General features: G+C 45.7%; 1 protein-coding gene across 4 annotated transcripts in view; it reads left to right on the top strand.

Moving 5' to 3' along the window:
* The first annotated feature begins 8,883 nt into the window (after nt 1-8,883).
* ITPKA (inositol-trisphosphate 3-kinase A) overlaps nt 8,884-17,290 on the top strand; it is a 42,829-nt gene continuing 34,422 nt past the window's right edge. For 3 of the 4 annotated variants that reach the window (XM_075152137.1, XM_075152138.1, XM_075152136.1), the window contains exon 1: nt 8,888-9,583. In XM_075152137.1, coding sequence (XP_075008238.1) covers nt 9,080-9,583 — 504 coding nt within the window. In that variant the 5' untranslated portion in view covers nt 8,888-9,079. Of the gene's footprint in view, nt 9,584-17,290 lie in introns of all 4 variants that reach the window. The other variant, XM_075152139.1, reaches the window with a different exon arrangement.

Here is a 17,290-nt window from a genome sequence, read left to right as displayed (position 1 = left end):
GCAAGGTCCTGGGTAGTTTGTTCATGTACAGAATTGAAGAAACCCATCAGAACAATGGTGTAGGAAATCTCAGAATTTATCCCCTAGGCTGAAGGAGAAGACAGAGCCATTTATATTCTGATTTGAAAAAAATAACAGATGGAACAAACAGATCTGTGGCCCTAGGGAAAGTAGACCTTCTCACGGTCCCCATTATTGATTTACTTCAGCAGAAATTGAGAGTTAGTATTTCTTTAATGCAAAAATCAGATATTATTTTCCATTCAGCCTACTACCTGCTTTACTTTCAAAATAATATGAAAAAAAAGGTAATTAAAACTTCATACACATTACCACAGAAAAAGCTTGGAAGAACCAGAGGCTTAAGTATACATTTTACATGTTATATTATCTCCTTTTTGTACTGATTTACTCTTGCAACATTTGGTGCAATAGGCTGTCCATTGCGATCAGTTACACAGCATCAATGGTTATGTCATGCTTGCATTAGCAGCATCATTACGGTTACAGTGTTATCATTGCTTGACTATTTAAGAATCTTATCGGACACTTTTCAGAGGTATTAGCGGTAGTTTTGGGGACTTCTAGATGACGACAGAATATGGGTTCTCTGTTTTGAAGACAGAACAGCTAACATAACTCAGTACAAACATTAAGCTTTGTTTTGGTTTTAGACATTGCTTTGGTACTGACAGCCTTACAATGACTGGCATTACCAAAGCAAGCTACCCACAGTTTGTATGGAAACCCAAAAGTTAAACTTTACAGGAGGAAGGGGTCGTTTTTGACGAGGCGGGTATCCCTGGCGTGATGGAAGGACCTTGTGGTCAACCGGAGCTCGTGAGCTGTCTGCAGCCCTGCAACGCAGCCCTGCAGCCCCGAGCCCGGCCTCCGCCCGCAGCGGCCACAGCTTTGCCCTGCCAGGCTGGAGGCGAGGCCACGCTGAAGTGCTGGCGTAAAGAGGTACAACCCTATGGCACAACGCTTACGTTAGCGGTGAGGTTGGTAATGTTCTTCTCGTGCTATGTTTTCATCCTGCTGTTCTTCTTGGATTTTCATAGATCACTTTTTTCCCTGACACATTTATGATCGACTGGAGGAAGTCATTATGCAATACATTTCTTTAAGATCACTTAAAGAATATGCCAGATACAGGTAGTGAAAAACTCTTTGAAAACAGTGACAATAAGCATGTACTTATATTAGTGCTAAATTTGTTCCTATGACTTCAAGTAAACAAAGCATGTGTAAGTACTTCTCACAGGCAAATAAATAAAAAGCATGCAAATATTTAACTTTATGAAACAGCAACAACAAAAAATTCAGAGAAAATGTTTCCTCAATATTTTTGCAAATTATTTTAATTTTTATTCTATCTTGTATTTCTATTTTTATTCTATATTTCATTTGATTCCAGAGGACAAATAATCAAGTCTTGTGAATAAAAATCCCTGTCAAGTTCTTCATCGTACTGTGATTTAGTCTACAAACCTTGGCAAATATGTGTGCCAACAGGCATGCTGGGAATATGCAGGAAAAAGCGAACATTGTTATAGACAGATTGGCACTAATTTGCAATTAGGTCATGCCAAAGAGCACCTATATATCCTAAAAAACTCTAAAAAACATTCTGAGTATGACTAATTTTGCACAAGCGCAAACTAGACCTTACATTAAAGCAAAGCTGCTTGTTCATTGCTTAGTAATTACTTTTGCTTACCTTTTCCTTAAAATACATTCATATGGCATCACTAATATCACTGGAGTGTGTCTATGATTTTTCAGGATGTATTTGATTTTTAGTGCAGCACTGTCAAATGAACTGACAAAGCAAACTGTGCGGACAAAGAAATCTTTAACGTACTAAACCTTCGCCCCCACCCCAGCTATTCGATTGTTCAGTAAGAAGTTTTAAGAGTTTTCCAGAAATTTCCCTCTTGAAAAGGGAAATAAAAGCCTGTGACTGTTGGGATATAAACTTTTGACCACATTTGTGTAGTAACATCCTTCATTAAAAAGAATACTACAGTTCAGCTACCATGCCAGATTAATTGTTGTAATAAACACTACTAGTGGTGGTTTCTGTAGGAAACATTAGATTCTGCTTTAATCTTTGTTAAAATCTAAACTAGTTATTTCAGACTTCAAGTTTTCTCCTTAATCTGGAGGGGGTTTTATAATTTATACTTTTGAATGTCTTAGAAGTGGAATAGCTTCTTGCTGAGATGTATTTTAATCTCTTCTGATAGGGAAGAACCATGATTTGTTCTTTAAGTACACCCCTGGGTTGCAGGGTGAACAGGTGAAATTAAACTTCTGGAAATAGTCTGCCTGTATACGCAATGAGACATATCCTGCTCTCCTTTACACTATTATAAAACAGGAGTAAATCCACAGAATTTAATGCGAGCATTACTGTGAGCACAGGCAAATATGTCCCGATGTTCTGAGGGGGTTAGGAATGGCAACTGTGCTTACTTAAAGCGTAAAGCTAATGAGTGGTTTCACTGGAGTAATTATCTTTAAAGCAAATCTTCATACTGAAGTTCTCAAAGTCAGTTCACAAAGAACTATGAGGAACGTGGTTGTTAGGGTGAAGCGTTACCTGTAATCATCTCAAACACGTGACAGCAAAACTTCCTCTTGTTTTGTTATGACATTTTTGTGTGGATTTTCTGCTAAAATGACAGTGGTGGAAGCTGAATCTTTTGTTTAAGCCGAAAACAGGCAAAACACAAGCAAAAACCATGAAAGTATCTCAGATGTTCTTCTACTAAGCTGCAGGCACTTTGAGGAGGGAGCACACGATTCACACGTCAAACTAACAACCTGCAGCCAGTGATGCTGCTACCATTTATTCACCTGGCTGCTCCTTTCAGCACGTGCTTCCCGTCATGGCATAGCACACGCGGGGACCCTTCTCCTCTCCCATTTTATTCTATTGCCTGGATGTGTTGGCCCCCAGGCCAGCAATAAGAGTGTGAGGGAGAAAGGTAGTGGTGACAGGCCGAGAAGGAATTGGGAAGGAAAGGCCTTACTCTCCCCTTTCGTAGGAAGAACATGTCTGCAGCATGAGATGGGGCAGATGTGGGAGGAAAGTGTTTTTCCCTCCCAAGTGTTTTCCAATCACTTGTGACCTCCCCTCTTTCCACCTCCAGTGTAGCTCTTACTTCCCTTAGTACTTCCTTACCCTTCCCTATAGAGAAAAGAACCCTATGCTTTATATACCAGCAGACCACGGTGAGTCATTTTGGTAGCAGGGGTGCTGTGTACACTCCTTCTTCCCCCTGGCCTTATCCTTGTGTCTTTTCTCACTGTGTCCTGGTTTCGGCTGGGATAGAGTTAATTTTCTTCCTAGTAGCTGGTACAGTGCTGTGTTTTGGATTTAATATGAGAAGAATGTTGATGACACACTGATGTTTTAGTTGTTGCTAAGTGGTGTTTATGTTAAAGGACTTTTCAGCTTCCCATGCTCTGCCAGGTGCACAAGAAGCTGGGAGGGAGCATAGCCAGGACAGCTGACCCCAACTGGTCAATGGGGTATTCCATACCATATGACATCATTGCACAGCACATAAAGCTGGGGGAAGAAGAAGGAAGGGGGAGACATTCGGAGCGATGGCGTTTGTCTTCCCAAGTGACCGTTACGCGTGATGGAGCCCTGCTTTCCTGGAGGTGGCTGAACCCCTGCCTGCCGATGGGAAGTGGTGAGTGAATTCCTTCTTTTGCTTTGCTTGCGTGCGCTGTTTTTGCTTTACCTATTAAACTGTCTTTATCTCAACCCAGGAGTTTTCTCACTTTTACCCTTCCGATTTTCTCCCCCATCCCACTGCGAAGGGAGTGAGCGAGCGGCTGGGTGGGGTTGCCGGCTGGGGTTAAACCACGACACACTGTCATGGCTGTCACCTTATGATCTCAAACACTTGCAACCCCTTTTCGCAGGGGGCAGTGGCATCTGGCCGTGCTTGAGGTCTGTTGTCTCCCCCACCAGCTCCCCCTCTTGCATCTGAGTGTGTGAGGTAGCTGAATAGTTCGAGGTACTTGTGTTCAGGAATATGACTTGGAAATGTAATTTTAATTCCAGCCACGAGGGGACCTTCGTAGTTTATTGTCTCTTTCCTGCAGGTTCATCTGATCCATACACCGAGATCTATACAACCATGCTCACTTCCACCAAAATACCACATCTTCCTCCTAGCTGAGGATCTGGTCAAATCCCAGTATCCCCTGCTAAGTCAATTCCCACATCCTTGGAACCTGCATCCAACTTTATTCCACTGCTTAAACCCAACAGCATCTTTCCTGTCTTAACGCAGCAGCTTTGGATTCCCCTTTCGGGCATCAACTTTCTACAGACTCTGGGTTGCTCAGGAGTAATACTACGGGGTACTAGCAGCTGAGCTGACAGCAGGGCTGGGGAATAGAAAAAGTGATTGCAGCACGTGCTGATCCACAGATTCTGGGCCAGAGATCCAGGGCAGGGGACAGCTGAAGCATTGTTTGTGTCACTTCACATCTTAATAATCCAGCCACGGTACGATTTTAAAAATTGCTGCCTGTTACAGCTATGCTGTTTCTTAGGTAAAAGGAGATTTCGAAATCCTTTTTCATATGGCATTCATGGAGCAGATGCCCAGAGTTTATATCAAACGTCTCCAAGCTTTGCATAGAGGAATTTGGCAAATCGCCTACAAAAATTAATCTGAAAAATAAAGAGTTCCCATTTATTGCAGCAGTTGCTTTCACATCATATAACCTGGGTTTGGAGTCTCAGTCTCCTCTTGCACGTGGTAGCTATGCACTTGGATAATTTGATTTGGTTATGTTTGCATGACAAAGAGGGGATGTGACTGTAACATGCACTAACCTGCTCACTTAATCTAGCGAGCAGCAAAGACAGCAGCTAAAACAGGCAGCCGGGGTCCCCAGCCCGTTTGAAGTTGGTGACCAGCCGATGAAGCTGTCTACCCTCACTGCCACTGCCGCTCTGGCAGCTACACCAGGCCTGTCAGCCCAGAACCTGCTCTGCTCCCACCTTCTCGCTGCAGAGAAGCATCACCCTTCCGCAGAGTTGCTCCAGGCTGGAGTCAGCCCACCGGTCGCTTCTCTTTTTGACTTTCCAGGTGGAGCTGTGATCTTCATTTCAGCCACCGGGGGGAACCTTAGTCTTAGTTATGAAAGGCCTCTGGGCGAGGCGGGATCTTCCCTTAGGCCCGACCAGCTTTCAGGCCCATGTACTTCAAGTCCTGAAAAAGGGCCTTCCTAATGAAGACGTACCCATCCTTTTTCCTCCCCCAATTATATCCTGAAAGAGATATTATAACTACTTATAATCGTTATCTTGCTTGTATCTTTGACGTCCAAAAGAGACATGCCAACCACAACTCTCAATTACTTTCCAGGTCTTAGGTCATGCTCCGGTTGGAACTGAAGGACATGGTGTTTCTCAGCTGTCAGGCTCTGAGAAGTCTCATGTGGGCAGTGAAGTATTTTGTATGTGCTAAGCAGGCCAAGTTAAACCCAAGGCTCCCCTCTAGATAATACTTAAACTGTTGTCTACGTGAAATCTTTCAAATCTGTTAGAAGTGTCCATAGCATCTTCTTTGCCTTTGTATTGTCAAGGCTCAGACACCCTACGGGAATGCAAACTGAAAGGAAGTAAAAATAAGCAATATGTTAATGATAACAATGTTTAGAAAGGGATTTCATGGGAATGAAACGGTCTTTTTTTTGCCAATATAAATAAAGGCAGAAAGTTCTTTTTGTAGCAGGAGTATGTGAAATGTGAAACCCCGGCAGTGAGAAGCAATACCGATATGAATCAGAATGACTGCAATAAACAAAACTTTCTATCCCCGGAGGTGGGGACGTGATCTGGTGGTTACAGTAGCAGAGAGCAAATCTGAAGCACCCGTTTCTGTCCCTGACTCAATATATGTCTGCAGTCAACTCTTTTACTGTCTGTACATCAGTTTACCCATCTGTAAAATAGGAACACACGTATCTGTATCTTATCAGATCTAGCTCTTGCCAAGCGTCATTAATGGATGCTGACAGCCCTTTGCTGTCAGGAATGCAGGATTTCATAAGTGGAAAGTACAAGTCATTACCACTTCGCCAGGACGCCAGCACCACTTCTTTTGTTAAAACAGTTGTACACTTACAAGCCAACATGGTGATATCTGACAGACTGAAAAATCTCTTTATTCTACTGGTAGTGTTGTAAGATTTTCAGTTAAATCTTACACAAACTTCAGAGATCAGTAGCTCTCTAAAGCTGATATGCTATAAAAGCAGTCAGCTAAATCTATCTAATCTTATCCAGGTTCCAATCACCACTAATCAATATTATTAAAATAACATTTTTCTATTTTTATACATGTATTAATTTATTTAAATTAAATGTATTGCATATATTTTGTTTCTATCTTCATTAGCTGAAATTAAAATCTTTAAAATTGTTTTTTATAACTGAACTATTAACTAACCTTAGCCCTATGTGGAGTGAGTTGGTGGTCTCAGAACCGTTGCTAAGGGTAAGATCTCCTAAATAAGGAAACCTTTTAAATAAGGTTTCCTAATCACAGACCACACGTAATCCTGTAATTGCAGAATCAGCAGACAGAGCAACGGCTAAAAGTGGCTGGAAACCGAACTGTCCTTCCACGTGCAGCAGGGCTCCTTGAAGGGTTCCTGTTTGGCCTGTGAAAGCTCGCACTTAACCTCTTTCCTGTGAATAAACTCTTTTTCTGTCTTGCTTGTCTAGGCGGAAGCTTCCACAGCTACATAAATTAGTTAAATGGGTCCAACCTGTGTGCGTGTCATCTTGGATACCCATTTAAAAGCGACCTCTGCGTTTTCTGCTCTATCTATATATTTATCACTGTGAGTCTTCTTATGAAACCATCAATTATAAAATCATGCTTTTGATTAGACTGTTATGACTTTAGGTATGTATTAGGCCTAATCAGTCTTCATATTTTCAGACTGCCTTTCTGCACTATAAAATTTGAAACTAATTACAAAGTTAACAATAAATGCGGTGACTCTGTATCTTCTTTCAGAAAGAACTTGAACGCGTTCCGGTCTACCACTGAAGGAATACCCATCTACAGGCGCTTTGGTTTTCTCTCTGTTGTTGAAAAGCTGCACTGCCAACCATTTTCTTCGGCACTTTACTGCTAGTGTTTTTACAAACTTGGCGGTAGCTGTCACCCCTGCCTCACCCACCACATAGACCTTGGCAGATCCCACAACTGCTTCTACACAAAGAACTAAATCCACCACAAGACTTGGCCATTTAAGCTGGAAATTCAGATTATCCAAATTCCTGGCTAGGCACCACCTAATTCTAGAAAAGCATCTGAAGACGCCTGAATTTTTCCTTATGAAGTTCCCCAGCTGCCTTCCTGTCTGCTCCCGGGCATTTGCAAGCTGTGGGCTTTGTGAGCGGCACGGCAGCTGCCTCAGGAGAAGGCATGTCGTGTGGTGCCTGCTCAGACAGACTTTTTCAAAGACTGCAAGATTGTAAAATAGTCAACTGCAACCAAATAATCCGAACGAATCAAGACAGGTTAATGAATTATTTATAGTATCACGGGACCGAGAAGTCCCAGCTGCGGCCTGGGCTGCGTTGCATTACGGGTTGAGCGAGCGCAGTCCCTTTTGCAAGGAGCTCGCAGTGCAAGCACCAGGCAAGAGACAACAGATGGCGAGAGACAGATGGGAGAGTACAAGGAAACAATGAGATAAATGAGCAAAAACTAAGTTGAAGACTTTGGCATTTGGTTCCAAAATTACTAATTTTACTAATCATCTCAGCTGATGTAACCCTGTGGTAGGACGCCTTTCGTGTTCCAAAGGTCTTAATAGCTACAATTATAACATGCTGCAGCCCCGCATGGGTTACATTTTAGGTGAAGAGTGGGAGTTAAGCAGGGAAGAAGTATCGAGGTGGGGGGTGTTATTTGCTGAAATTAATTCAGTGAAGGGGGCTGGGGTATCTCAGCAACCTGGGGCTTAAGGCAACGCGATTAAGCACAGCTCAGTCGGTAAAGCGCTGACTGATGGAAAATTCAGGCTTTACACGAGGGCGGCTCTGCCCTGCAGCCTCCGCCACACGCAGGCGAGCCTGTTTGCAAACTGCCGGAGGACGTTCCACGCGAGACGTGAAACCTGACCGGCGCGGCCGGTGGGAACCTCCTGTCCTCCAGAGGCAGCGAGCGCAGCCCACGCAGCGAGGCGGGCGCAGCGCCAGCTGCTGCACCGCGCCGTTCGGCGGGGCTGACTCACGAAATGGGTCACTCAGGCACAACGACCCCGCGGGTCGGTGACAACTCAGTCACCCTCCCGCCCCCGCGGGGAGAGCCGAGCCACCCCCAGGGATGCCGAGGTCCCGCGGTGGCGGCCCTCGCACCGGGGCCAGGCGGCGCCGTGGGGGCCGGGGCGTGCGCCGAGGTACGTCCCGCGGGCAGCGCCCAGCGCGGGGGCGATCACACACGGACCCCAGGCGGCCACGGGCAGGCCTGAGGGGGTGGAATCCCGGGAGGGCGTCAAAAGCCGCCTCCCCCGCCCCAGCGGGGAGGGGGCTCGGGCGGGCCGCGCAGCCGCCGTGCCCGGGGAGCCGTTACCCGGCGGGCGCGAGGCAGCGGCCGTTGGGGCGGGCGGCGGCGCGCGCAGAGGTAAGGCGGGAGGCGCCCCGCCGGGACACCCCGCGGCGCGCGCCGCTCCCCGGGGCCACCTCAGGGAAAGCGAAACCAAAAGGGCGGAGGAGGCGGCGGCGGCGGGGAAGGGGCGGGCAGGGGCTCCCCGCGGCGCGGCTCGCTCGCTCGCTCGCTCCTCCCCTCAGCGCCGAGGCGGAGCGGGGCGGTGGCGGCGGGCGGGCTCAGCGCTCCCCCATGGCCCTGGCGCCGGGTCAGCGGGCACGGTAGCCGGCTCCGGCTGTCGCCGCGGGTGAGTCAGAGCTGCCCAGGGAGGGCGGGCTGGAGATGAGCCTCGCCGCCGGGCTCCGAGCAGCGGCCGGAGACTGAGCCACAAAGAAGTTTCCCCGGCGGCAGCGGCGGCGGCGCGGCGCTCCCACATGCACGCCCCCGGCCGTCGGCCCTGGGGCGCTGCCCGGCAGGCGCCCGGCGCCGACCCCGCCATGGAGCCCCGCGCGGGGCTGCACAGCAGCCCGGACCTCAGCCGGGCCAAGCGGCTGAGCGTGGGGGAGCTCCGCTCCCTCTTCGAGGCTCGCTGCGCCGCCGTCGCCGCCGCCGCCGCCCGGCAGCTGCCCGACCCGGCGAAGAGGGGCTGCCGGCCCCCCAACGGGGTGCTGCCGCCCGTCATCCCCCGGCTCACCGTCACCGCCGAGGAGAGCGAGGAGGCGCAGGGCAGCCCCCAGGCGCAGCCGCCGCACCTGGAGAGCGGCTGGCTGAGGACGGACAGCTCGCTGCACCTGCAGTCCCGCAGGCTTTCCACCTCCTCGCTCTCCTCCACCGGCTCCTCGTCCCTCCTGGAGGACTCGGAGGACGACGTGCTGAGCGACACGGAGGGCAGGAGCCAGGGCATCGTGCACCTGGAGCACGGCGAGGACACCAACCAGGTAGGAGGGCGCGGGTGGGGGGGGCGGTTCGCCCGGGACGCGCTGCCCCCCTCCCCGGGCCGGCAGCTGCTGCTGGCGGCCGGCGCTGCCCCCCGCCTGCCTCGGGGTCACCAAGCGCTGCCGTTTGGAGTGAGGCGTCCGTGACCCAACTCCACGCCAACTCCGGGAAACTCCTCTCTCGGGGCCAGCAGCGGTGCGATACGGTATAGGGGTTGTTCCGCCTGTTTGAAAAACGCTGCTGCACGTTGGCTCGTCTAAAACCCGGCCAGGTGTGCGCTGTTTCCTTTCTGCTGTGAAATTGTGCTTCGTGTCCCAAGAATATGGGGGGACGTTTTTTGATCGTAAGTGGGTTTTTTTTTGTGTTTTGTTTTTTTCCAGTCTCCTTTATCAGATCTTCACAATAAAATTTTTCCAGGCATTTACCAGCAGGTATTTTTTGTCTCTTCCAATCCTGGAGTCTGTGGTTGTCAATTTTCGAGCTGCTTCTTGCTGTGAGCATGACAGGAGATGGGGAGGAGCTTGGAATGGGTAGAATGCATGCTTTTGTCCATGCTGGCAGTAACACATTCTTCTCAGTAAATCCCCTCTGTAATTTGGCAGCTTTCATCCATGAAGTGCACTTTTAAAGGCATATAGTTAGTTGCTTTTTCATGATCTTTAATATACATTTGCCTGACTCCTTATAATGTGCTTCTTGGGGTTTTGTAATTGAAATATGTTGCTTTAGTGAATTCCCCCTCCTACCTTTATTGAGCCCACAGCTTAAATTATTGTTCTACTGCCAACTCATTGGCACTAAATTGTTTTCAAGCAGAACATATGTTTTGAAAAAATGTATAAGCAAGAAGTAATGCAACTTGTAGGTGATACCTCCAGCTGGACTTTTCTCATGGTAATTGTGGGTTTATTACTTTAGAGGACACATAGTACAGGAGCTAAAATGCTGTGCGCAATATTGGTTTTGTTTGCATCAACTTGTGGCCTAGTTTTGGGAAAAAAAAAAAGGAGGTTTGTACTCTGTCATATTGCATATCAAGAAACCCATAATAATACTACTTAATTTGTACTTTTGATCCCAAGATAGAATCTGGTGTGTGGGGGAAACAATTACTACTGTATTGCTGTTTGGCTTTCTTTTCTAAAATTCATGCTATGCTAGTGGGGATTTTGTGAAACTAGTAGAAGAATAGAAATTAAAGGCGGAAAAGGGCTATTGGATCATTTGACTCAATATCCCCGCTATTGCAGCGGGCTGTATGCATGGTTAATAGGGAACAAGAATTTAGTGATACATTTTACGGAAAACTCTGAGGTGGCATCGTGACATCTGGTTAACTTGTCTGTGAATATAGGCTGAAGCAAAAACTATTCTTCAGCAAGAAGCCATGCTGCCTTTGAGGTTTTGCTTCTGCATCTCTGAAGTCATTGGTATTGTATGCAATATTGAGTCTTAAATCATTCATTAGACCTGTCATAATGCATGTATCTAAAACATACAGCATAAGTGGATGTGAGTGGTATTACTTTCTTTTAAATTATATGAAGTTTCTAGGCACTGCAAAATTGCCAAAGGCTTTAGTCACCTTTTAATGATGAGAAGAAAATTTTCAAAGTAAAGAAGACAGCCTTTAACAATGATTTATAGACAAACTAAAAACAGTTGTATTATAAGTATTCTAAACTCAGAGAGAATGTCCTATTCATTTGGGTGTGTGGGAAATTGAGAACCTCAACAGTATTATGAGAATTCAGTTTTTGGAAAAAAGTTTTTGCAGGTTTCCCAAGTTTAGTGCGGCTGCAAGATTTTTTAATGTCTCATTGGTAAAGTAAGTATTCACTCAACTTGTAAAATACTTCATGTTTTTAATGGCCGAGTTACTTTTCCATACCTGCAGTGTAGAGGAAGATGGGGCAAACTGCCCGCCAAGAGCCTGCCTTCTGACTGATATTCTTTATCTCGTTATCACTTCTGTGGCAAGTTGGCAAGCCAGAGCTGGGGCTGGTACCCAGGACTCTCAAACAGCAGAACTAAGTATCACCAACTTGATGACACTGCCTAATAAATTAAATGGGCCAAATCTTTTATCTGCTTAACGCATGCTCATGTAGTTCATCCCTCCTTTCCTTGCTGCATTACCCACCGAGAGCTCGAATCCCGGGAATCTGCTGTTTGACCTGTGGTCAGGCACACTGCCCTTCATCTCAGGTGGCTGTGCTGTGGGCTTGCTGATACCTGGAGGTGACCAGGACAGGCTTGTTTGATGTCTTTCGGTACTGGACAATGCTGTGATACTAGCAATCCCTACGCTCAGCTGTCCAGTCTTTACAGCCACTGCTGCTTTAGTGAAGCAGTGAGTACATAGCATGCCAAAGTGGAAGTCCCTGCTTTGAACCTCTGTGGGCTCAAAGGATGTGTCCTTTCTGCTAATTAATCTTGAGGCAGGTTGTGTTTTAGAACAGAAGGCTTTGGGTTCAAGGCAGGCATGTACATGTGCAAATAACTTTAGGATAACCCAAGGAATGGTTTTATATTTTGAAGATTCTGTTTAGAGGTAAATTGGCACATATTGTGTGTTTTTAGTGTATGTATTTTAATAAATGAAGGCTTGTTCTTGGAGTGGAACACAAAGGATAGAGACTTTTCTGAAGGAAACAGAAATCAGAAGTGGGCCAAACTTGGTGTTCTCCAATTCTTGGGAAATTGTGACATTTTAAAATTTCCCTTGTATTGGAATTTCCTTAGACTTTTCTTTGGAAATGACAGAAATTAATTTGGAGCCTGGCACCTTATGACTAAGCTCAGACCAGCACTCAGAGGACTGCTGGACTGTCAAGCCTACCAGACTCCCCAGTGCCTAGCAGGGACCTTGGAAACTTGCCCAGGTCTTCAACTGCGGGAGTGGAAGTTCTGATAATGTTCCTGTTATCAGGGCTTCAAGGCTTCCATCTGCAGACCCAGGAACTTGAGACCTAGGCTGAAGAAGGCCCTCCCAGGCCTCTGAGCTGGAGGCTTCTCTACTGTTGACCTGGAAGTCATGACTCAGTTGGGTCTTTGAAATATTGTGGGCTCTCAAGCTACCTGTGCAGGCCTGTGTGAGAGATGGGAAACTCTGGAGCGTTTCTGTGTACAGGGCTTGCCGCCTTAGAGTTATCAGACCTTAAATCCCGGGATGGTAAGCCTGGGAGTGCTGTCCTCGACTGTGCCCCTTGGAGGACGGTTCTCGGCAGCTCACGAGGCGAACAGAGAGTTCTCCAAGAGGACGGGTGATTCAGTCAAGCGTTTCACAGAGCATTCTGGGTTGGATGAATTGGCATATCACGACAACGTTAAATTTTTTTTTCCTTATTGAGTGCAGTATGTGGGCATGTCCCTGGAGCCTTAGGGCCGCTGTTGGGGGGAGCGAATACTTTGGGACCGGTGACTGATGATTACAGTGCAGCTCCAGCCCGGCACAGCAGGGACAAAACGCTGTTTGCATCTAGGCAGGCCCACCTTTGAGAGAAGCTCAGTGGGCAGGTGTTCCTGTTCCTCAGCACAAGTTCCGCATTTCATTTTTGCAGTAATTAACAGAGGCTTTGGAAACTGGACTGCCCTGGCTCTCCTGGAGGAAGACCCCTCCAGCAATGCAGAGTTGTAAGTGTGAGAGAAGCCTGTTCTGCTGCTGTCCTGTTAGCTGAACTTGTGGTTCTGTGAAAACCAATTGCGCCTGGTCGTGTTAATGTAATTTGCATAACACCATAGCTGGAGCTTCACAAATCTTGGCAGTTAACTTAATCAAAAATTATTGGTTATTTTTTAAATAGTCAGTTGACAGAATAGATTTTACCCTATGACAACAGTTAACATTCCTGCCTTCCCTTGCATTTAAATGGGAAGCGTGCTTTTCTACCCTTGCTTCACGCCATCTGGGAAGTGTGTATGCACAGTTGAATCTTGCAGTGAAAGTACCAGTGGTCCATTTATAGTAGTGGAGAGAGTGCAAGAGTTATATATTTTTGTCTTCATTCTGTGAGTGAGCAATTTTAAGAAATACGTAAGTCTGGTTAGCACCTTCTTTGTTGGGACAGAGACTTTAAAAGTGGTTTTCACAGAGAATAAACACCATGATAATGTACAGCAGCCTCTTGTCCTCTTTATAGGAGAATGTTATTTACTAGATAGAAACACGCCAAATAAATCTACTCGTTGTCATAACTGTGACCTGTCATTCCAAATTCCTAGATCTGTAACCATGAGAACAGCTGACAGCTTGCTAGAGAAAAAGCAGTTCAGTTCTTGCTTGCAGTGATACCAGTCCAGAAACTCTGGGGGATAGCCATCAGTGAAGCTTATTTGGTTTCACTGATCTTCTTGCCATTATTTTTGACAATACCAAGCACCTTAAAGTGGACAAACATATAGAGAAGCACACGCACTTAATAAATACAGACCGAAAGTTTCAACTACTTCAGCTCAGGGGTGGGTTACATAAGCTAATGCAGTAGAATAGAATTGTTATTTTTAAATGAAGAATGGGAACGAAGGGATGACATAAGTAAGACTGTTAATGGGTTTTTAGCCTACTTTCCAAAGGAAAGAAAGCTTGTGTAATCACTCCATCAATTCCATTTTAACAACTTCAGTAGATTTCAGCCAAATTTGGCAGTGGGATAGACATCTCAAAGTTTCTTCAAGAGCTCTTTAAAGTTCCACAAAGATCAGCCTCTGGGTGAAGGGGAGGAAACCAAAATAAGTGCATACCTTTTCTTCTTGGGGGAGAAGGTGCAGGATAAGTTCAACGGTTGTCTTCTCTTTTGCTTGTTAACTAGCGGATTGGCACGTGCCTAGTTGGCATGGCATGGCTAATTGATGGGTGCTTATGTGCTTGTGCCAGCTGCAGCAGGTAGTGCCTCTTGTCCTGAGGGTAATTAGGAGGAAGTATGGGAGGGAGAATATAGTGCTATGGGCTGGTGAGGTTAGGGAACGTGGAAGGCACTAGCTGAGGGACAGTGGAAGAAGGTGAGGAAATTGTGGGATGTGGAAATGTGAGAGGGATTGGAGTTTTTTTGGCACAAGCTTATAGAGGACAGTGACAAGCTGTAGTTACTCTGATAGGGTGCAGGACAGTAGATACAGTCAAGTAGAAACCAGGCTTCATTAGTTTGCTGCTCATGGGACAACTACTTTCAATGGAAAACATTTCATGGTTCTAAAAAAAATGCTGATTTATGACAGTCCTGTATACTAAAATCTTTCTATTGTATCCTGAACAAATGAGGTGAACAGCAGTAGAGTATATTCCACATTGCACAGTTATTGGGCCAAAACTCTGAATTGGGAGCCTTCTCTCAGTTTGAGGATGGTTTCTTCTCCACTGTACACTCAAGTGGTGGAGTATATCGAAACATCAGCAGTATCAGTTCTAGTGGTGACTGTTCATTAGTAATGTAGATTCTTGTCTAGTAGGAAATGAGTTAGCTCTTACCAAATCAGTTGAGAGAGGGGCAGTTAAATGTCTTATCAGTTAAGAGTTTCTGATCCTGGATATATCTGAAATGATGACTTACAGGTTACAAGATTCTTCTCTTTTGAATCAATTCCCCTCTGATTCACTTTTCACTTTTCATATGTTAAAGGACATGTTGTTGCTTGGGTGTACAGTTTAAAATTGGAAGAGCTTTGTTATAATTTTTTTTCTTATGGACCTGTTGGATTAGGTATGTTATAGAAGTTTCTGTGTATGTGCACTTCTACAGTTCAAACCTCCTTATAATGCTTATTACATCTGGAAGGAGGGAAAAAAAGTAACAGCTACTCCTCCTCATCAGGTGATGCATTCATATTTAAAGAGGGCATACCTAAGCAGATTTTTCTTAGGCTGTCATCAACTCAGCAGAGTTGAAGATTCATTTGTAAAAACCCATGCCAGTCTGAAAAGGAATAAGGGTAGTGGCTGGAGCAATACTTTGGAAATCTTGCATGTCTATGTGTATTTTTGAGTTCTGACACTCTTACTCTATTAGGCTGGTTTGATGAGGGTGGACATTTTTTTAATTGAATGTGTAGTAGTTAACATAGACAAAAATCATAGAATCATAGAATAGTTTGGGTTGGAAGGGACCTTTAAAGGTCACCTAGTCTAACCCCCCTGCCATAGGCAGGGACACCTTCAACTAGATCAGGCTGCTCAGAGCCCCGTCCAACCTGACCTTGAACGTTTCCAGGGATGGGGCATCTACCACCTCTCTGGGCAACCTGTTCCGGTGTTTCACTACCCTCAATAAAATAACCTCTCAACTCACATCTAAGGTTTATTATAAATAGAATGTGTTAAAGTGAATCAGTTGGATTAAACGCTCAGAATGTGTTGCCATTTAATACAGCTAATATTTCTGGAAGCTGAAAACGCACATTATATTTATGTGATAGATAGCTGTTTTGTTTAGCAGTGACTGAGAGAAGAACTAAGGGTCATCATCCAGCATTTTGTGGTGATTATCTATAAAATGTGATGGCAGAAAAGGTAATATTATCCTTGCACATCTTGGAAGGAAAAAGTGATCTTGTCTTATGTACAGCACCAGTAGAGTCACTGTCTGGCTCTCTTCTACCTTCTCTATCAGTGTATTTTCTTGCAGAGAAAGGGGTCTGAGGCAGGAAGAATTGGTTTGTCAGTCCATGTTAATTTGGATCTTGCATAGCGTAGGTTTAGATTGCATTTCTAAGTGCTCTTCTCAACCTGCTTTACCAACAGAGCTTCCTTTAAAAAGCTCACAAGTTGGGCAAGATGGCATTATCTGTCCATAGCATAGCATACCTGCGGAAAAATATCAATTAAAAAAAAAAAAGCAGGTGTTAGTCTCCATCAGCTTATTCTGAGCATAGGGAAGGAGGAGAGGCTACCTGTTCATCCAGTGTCACACTAGTAAACACATGGGTGTATTGTTTCCAGTGCTTAACTGGTCCATTCCTGTCAGTAATGAAGAATGCTTTCTGGGATAACACATAGCCAGCAGCATTTGGGTGGGTTTTCGTATCGATAAACGCTGAGCTTCCCACGAGGGATGAAATTTTCCTTTCCATTCCAAAACATGGAAGAGTGAGACTGATGCTATAGAAACCTACCCTGAACCCATCAGGCCTGGCTGCTCTTGCCTGTTGCCAAACCTTCTATTCCTTGGCAAGCTCAGGAAGAAGTTAGCCAAAGACCAATTGGCAGCTCATTTGAAGCAATATCATAGACCTGGCACGATCCAGATTCAGAGCCTGGGACAGAATCTCCAAGCCAGTTGGTGACTATAGCAAGCATGACACAGACGCTGCTTTGTGGGAGCTTGGCATTAACCCAGAATCCAGGAACACTCCTTGTCTACAGGCTGAAATATCCAAGTAAGGTGGCGCAGTGAATGCAAACTCCTTAAACTGTTTACCCCAGCCCACCGATACCACCTTTATTTTACTCACATTCAACTTCAATCAGCCGTTCTTCATCAGCCTTCTGACCTCATCCATACTTGAGCCACGTTGATAACAGAGGTGTGGTTACAGGTGATAAAGAATAGGTATAGATACATGTTATGTCTGCGTGTAATTGGCACTTGAAATGTGTATGATTCATCAGTCCACCAAACGATTACCTGTTTAACAGGAAGCTGGGATGTCGCAGAACTGTGTGAGTAAGAAAGCTAGTGGCAATGGCACAGTTCACTTGCGATGTATCAGAGGAG

The sequence above is a fragment of the Calonectris borealis genome, chromosome 5 (genome assembly GCF_964195595.1).
Source record: "Calonectris borealis chromosome 5, bCalBor7.hap1.2, whole genome shotgun sequence".
In the NCBI taxonomy this organism is placed as follows: Eukaryota; Metazoa; Chordata; class Aves; order Procellariiformes; family Procellariidae; genus Calonectris; species Calonectris borealis.
This window is presented reverse-complemented; position numbering and strand designations above follow the sequence as displayed.